General features: G+C 52.1%; 1 protein-coding gene and 1 long non-coding RNA gene across 2 annotated transcripts; one reads left to right on the top strand and one right to left on the bottom strand.

The window, feature by feature from the left end:
- On the top strand, positions 1-1047 carry LOC119105712 (uncharacterized). Its single transcript, XR_005095060.1, has 2 exons — positions 1-461; positions 625-1047. It is a non-coding gene; the product is annotated as an uncharacterized LOC119105712 (long non-coding RNA).
- Positions 1048-1527: 480 nt separating this feature from the next.
- LOC119105710 (uncharacterized) lies at positions 1528-3792 on the bottom strand (the record flags this gene model as incomplete). Its single annotated transcript, XM_037229190.1, is given in 2 exon segments — positions 1528-1938; positions 3646-3792. Coding segments are annotated over 2 exon segments (275 nt in total), but the record flags the coding sequence as incomplete, so codon positions are not given.
- Positions 3793-5452: the final 1660 nt, after the last annotated feature.

The following is a 5452-nucleotide window of genomic DNA, read 5'->3' as shown; positions in this document are numbered from 1 at the left end:
ACTTCTGCCAGGGTTGATATTTCTTGGAAGACAAAATTAAATGTGATGTAACACAAAACATTGTAATTTTGGCAAGCCAAATTAATTTGCTTTTGCCATTCGGTTATCATTTTCCGCCTTTACCGCCGCCAAACATTTCCCATGCAAGATATGCTAAAACCGTGCTGAGTTTTGCATGTAGTTGAATCGTCCAGCATCAGTATCAAGCAAATATTTTTGTACATTTCCGGCTTACGCCGAAGGGATTTTAAAGTGATACTGCGGAAAACATGCCATGCCGGCGAACATCAGTGAGGTGCACAAGGAAGCCAATAAGCTGTCCACCACCTTGTCCACCACCCTGTCCTCCACCCTGTCCTCCACCCTGTCCACCACCCTGTAGAAGCAGTTGCAATTCCCCTTCATTTTTGACGTCATTAGCTAATGGAGCTCTTGCGGTCTTTCAAGGTATTCAGACAGTGGTAAGTTAGCTACAACATTTATCGTGTGTATGCTGAAACTATGTTGATGATATTACTCATCGAACATGATTAAGGCACGATACAGGAGGTCAACCGTTCTATTCACCCCGTCGACCGGCTTGCATTGCATACGGATGCACCTGATACCCGCGTCACTTTTCAGGTGTGTCGTCTAACGTCGTGGTCACCTCCTCCATGTCCTCCGAGATGCCCACCGCCTTGCCCCCCGCCCTGCCCGCCGCCCTGTCCACCTCCTTGCCCGCCGCCCTGCCCACCGCCTTGCCCGCCGCCTTGCGAGCCAGAAGAAGTCCCTGGCTGCAACTGTCCGCCAAACCCAGCCAAGTACCTGCGTCGGCTGAAGAAGATCCAAGACCAGGTGATGTCGGCGCCCGCTACCAGGGTGGTGGTGGCGCTGCTGGCGTGCCGGGCTATCCTACACCTACTTGGAGTCAAGGTCTGCTTCATGAACTCTCTGTGAGCCGATGGTAAATCTCTCCGTGTCTTCTTTTCTGCCTCCACCTTTTTTGGCATCACAATACTCACGGGCGTGCAGTGTTTCTACTGAATACAGTAATTACTGTTTTTATGCATATAGTTTACCAGGATGGCGTATGTGTGTTCCAATGTATGCAACGGTCTTATATGGACTGCTTTTGAAGTATGCGTCGTTTTCAACGAGGCATGGATTGGAGGGCCACAGTTCTCAGCCATAAATGAGCCAACAAATGAAATGAAAACACCGCCCAGCTGTAATGTGTTGACACAATGTTGTATGCACCGCTGCGAACATTTGTTCAAGGGATTATAGACATCAACCTTCGAGGTCTGGAAATTTTGACATTGCAAGCTTTGACTTGTTGCTTTGTTTTTTTCCTGCAAATGGCTATTCAAAACATACGGTGGTTATGGTTATGCGTTCGAGTAAATTAGGCGAACGGCATGTGAACGGATGGAACGATAGAAATGATGCCTCCAGTTGATCGCGCCTGCTACTTCAACTGTTATTCGTGCGGTAAATATCCCCTGCCCACGCTCACGCACCCCTTTCTTGTTTTTTTTTTAGCAAACATGCATAAACGACGAATGCGCAAGCCCTAAACTTAAAAACATTATGAAGTCTACCACGCTTAGAGACAGAAACAAGAAACACACAAGAAGCGCCACGAAAAGCTCAACGTAACAATGATCTAGAGGGAGCTTGTCAGAATGAATCCGACAGCGACTCCTCTTGGTCTTCTGACGCGTATTTCGCCGTAAGAATGCTCTGCCTAATGCTCTTTAGGTCACTTGTATCAGAATCGAAGGTCCACCTAGGACTCGTGGTGGAAGTAGCGACGGAGCCGAGACTCCTAGGACTCCTGCTGGTAGTTGCGGCGGAACCAGCCGGGGATTCCGCGGAAGAAGCCGGTGACAGAGGTGGACATGCGACGTAGCGGCGTCATCTGCACCTCATGCTGTAGATCCTCCAAACTGAACCCTGCCGGCCGCCGCCACGTCCGGTCAGCGTACATCAAAGTACACATCAGTACATCACATCAGCGCACACGTGCCCTGTAGCTGAACCCTGCCGGCCGCCGCCACGCCCGGTCAGCGTACATCAATGTACACATCAGTACATCACATCAGCGTACACGTGCCCTGTGGCTGAACCCTGCCGGCCGCCGCTGCACCCTGTCAGCGTACATCAATGTACACATCAGTACATCACATCAGCGCACACGTGCCCTGTGGCTGAACCCTGCCGGCCGCCGCCACGCCCGGTCAGCGTACATCAATGTACACATCAGTACATCACATCAGCGTACACGTGCCCTGTGGCTGAACCCTGCCGGCCGCCGCTGCACCCTGTCAGCGTACATCAATGTACACATCAGCACATCACGTCAGCTTGCACGTGCCCTGTGGCTGAGCCCTGCTGGCCGCCGCTGCACCCTGTCAGCGTACATCAATGTACACATCAGCACATCACATCAGCTTGCACGTGCCCTGTGGCTGAACCCTACCGGCCGCCGCTGCATCCTGTCAGCTTACACCAGCGTGCACATCAGCACATCACATCACATCAGCGTACACGTGCCGTGTGGCTGAGCCCTACCGGCCGCCGCTGCACCTTGTCAGCGTTCATCAGCGCACACATCAGCACATTACATCAGTGTATACGTGCCATGTGGCTGAACCCTCCCGGCCGCCGCTGCACCCTGTCAGCGTACATCAATGTACACATCAGCACATCACATCAGCTTGCACGTGCCCTGTAGCTGAGCCCTACCGGCCGCCGCTGAATCCTGTCAGCTTACACCAGCGTGCACATCGGCACATCACATCACATCAGCGTACACGTGCCGTGTGGCTGAGCCCTACCGGCCGCCGCTGCACCTCGTCAGCGTTCATCAGCGTACATATCAGCACATCACATCTGTGTACACTTGCCGTGTAACTGAGCCCTACCGGCCCCCGCTGCACCCGGTCAACGTGCATCAACGTACACATCAGCGTACAAATGCCGTGCGACATTATTTAGAGGTCACCGACGGCGGTCAACATGGCACGCGGGCTATCGTCGCAAGGCAAGAATCAAGTGGCGGACATTAATGCATTGCTTAATGAATGCGAGGAAAGTAGCTCCACATAAATGGGAGGAGGAGGGCCGTGAACTGGGCGGATAAGACTGCGTTATCTGCAAGAACGGTGATCTGCAATGAGTAAGCAGCTACGAAGGCGTTAAGATAGATCATACGCTATAGGTTTATGCAACACGTTTGACGACTGTGGGCAGAAAGAGTACCTGACCATTTGCTTTCAGGTCAGGGAACAAGTCAGTTACGCGTAAAGCGCAAAATCCTCCGTGCACTGCTAAATCATATTGAAGAATCTAGTTAACGCATCAGATCGCCACACAGATATCTGAAGAAGCACTTCACCAATGGCGTGAGCCACTCACCCGGCATGATCTGGCTGCCCCACCAGCCTGAGCTAATCACCCGGCGTGATCTGGCTGCCCCACCAGCCTGAGCTCTTCACCCGGCTGTAATCTGGCTGCCCAACCAGCCTGAGCTATTCACCCAGCGTGATCTGGCTGCCCTACCAGCCTGAGCTATTCACCCGGGGTGATCTAGCTGCCGCACTAGCCTGAGCTATTCACCCAGGCGTGATCTGGCTGCTCCTACCAGCCTGAGCCACTCACCCAGCGTGATCTGGCTGCCCCGCTGGTAGGTGGGTGTCATGGAGACGCCGTCGACGAAGGCGCCGTCGTCGGGCAGGCTGAGCGCCGCCTCCGACTGGGCAAGGCTCTCGGTGTCCGACCGGAACTCGGCGCGGATCCGGTCCAGCGCTGCCGGCACACAAAACAATCGGCTAGGTCGGAGCGGTGCTGAACATGAACACGCACTGGATGGGCGACCACACGCGCTCTGCCGGATGTGCTGATCAGGGCGCGCGGGATATGTTCGCACCCATGCAGTGTTCAGGACGTGGTAAGGAGACGCTAATACCCTCGGACGCCTGGCCCGGGCCAGAGAGGGACAATTCGCCGCAACTTCTTTGGTCTCAATCCCGCATTACGCCAATGGTGCTGATTGAAAAGGAACCCTTCGCATGAACATCGGTATTCCTCCAACTATAGTGTGTCCTGAAACATTGCACTGGAATACTCACTGACCCGACCTTTACATAGTGACAGACCCCATACAGGTGTAACTCAGCGAAACAAACACCCGAGGCGTTGGAAATGTCTGCGTTATGAGTAGAACATTGGACCGCATAGTGCGGCGCATACCAGAACAAACTCGGTTCATGCACGAGCCAAGGAACCTCGTACATGCCACTTGACTGAGCACAGAGTCATGTCGTCGTACATAAAACACGTCGTGTGGGTTAATCTACATTCCAACTGTAGAAAGGAAATGGCACTCACCAGCCATATGTGCAATCGCCGCACATACTCAAGCACCTATTGGAGCACCCACCAACGGTTCGAATCCATAAGCCAGTCAGCCGTATAAACGTCAAACTCTCCGGCGAGAAGCATGCTATTCTGACTCCTGTATACTAGATATTTGTAACGCAGGTCTTGCGCTATTGATTTTCCTCGTTATCAGCTCTTGTGCCGAAATAATCAGCCTCCATTGTGCGAGGAGGTACTGGTTAAACGATAATGTCAAACAATTTCAAAATATAACCTATCGATCGCTTGATATCCTGGCTTCACCAGTACCATCTATTATACTGAAGGTCGACTATTTTCAACGTAAGAGCACATAATTCTTCATGCTACTTACGTTTTGATTTCGCTCAATTACACGTTGGGTCATCGAGGCTGTTTGGTTCACGAACAGCTCGCTCAAAGACATTTACACAGGTGCGTAACTTTAGGATTGTGTTGGGTGAAGCGACGTTCACGGCCATGGCCATACCCTTAGTGCCGCGTAGGCAATGTCTGGGACAGCCTGCCGTTGTACGGCAGCTTACTGAGCTCTGGCCTCTGACGCATCACTGGTGCTGACTCCGTCAGTATAATGGAGTCGACCTGGTGTACAGGGAAACACGCCCCAGTTTGGAAGGAAAATAGACGCGGTCCAATAATAGCCGGCCCCACCGTGTACTTTGACATCGGAGCGAAAACACCTCTATTGCTGGACGTTTTCACTGCAGGATATTACCTGAGATACGTGCTCCAGCACTAATGCGAGCCCAACGCTTTTGATCGCACACGATGGGGATGAAATAAAACCGCAAAGATGGTGACTACCAGACACGGAATGCCGTCTTTTTAACGCGCACCCGGGTGGCCGGCTGAATACGACATGCCCGGGTGGGGACAATTTCATCTCTCCTCGGTATTTAAAATATGAAGGAAGATAGAGACACCAGATTCATAGATCAGGTAAACCTGTATACGCACTCACTTGTGTCCAATTTTTAGATCCCTTGATCATGACCATTGTGTCAAAATGTGTCAAACAAGGTCAAACTTAAGATGGGTGTCTGAAGTG

The sequence above is a fragment of the Pollicipes pollicipes genome, unplaced genomic scaffold (genome assembly GCF_011947565.3).
Source record: "Pollicipes pollicipes isolate AB1234 unplaced genomic scaffold, Ppol_2.1 Scaffold_6138;HRSCAF=7277_pilon_pilon_pilon, whole genome shotgun sequence".
NCBI lineage: Eukaryota > Metazoa > Arthropoda > Thecostraca > Pollicipedomorpha > Pollicipedidae > Pollicipes > Pollicipes pollicipes.
This window is presented reverse-complemented; position numbering and strand designations above follow the sequence as displayed.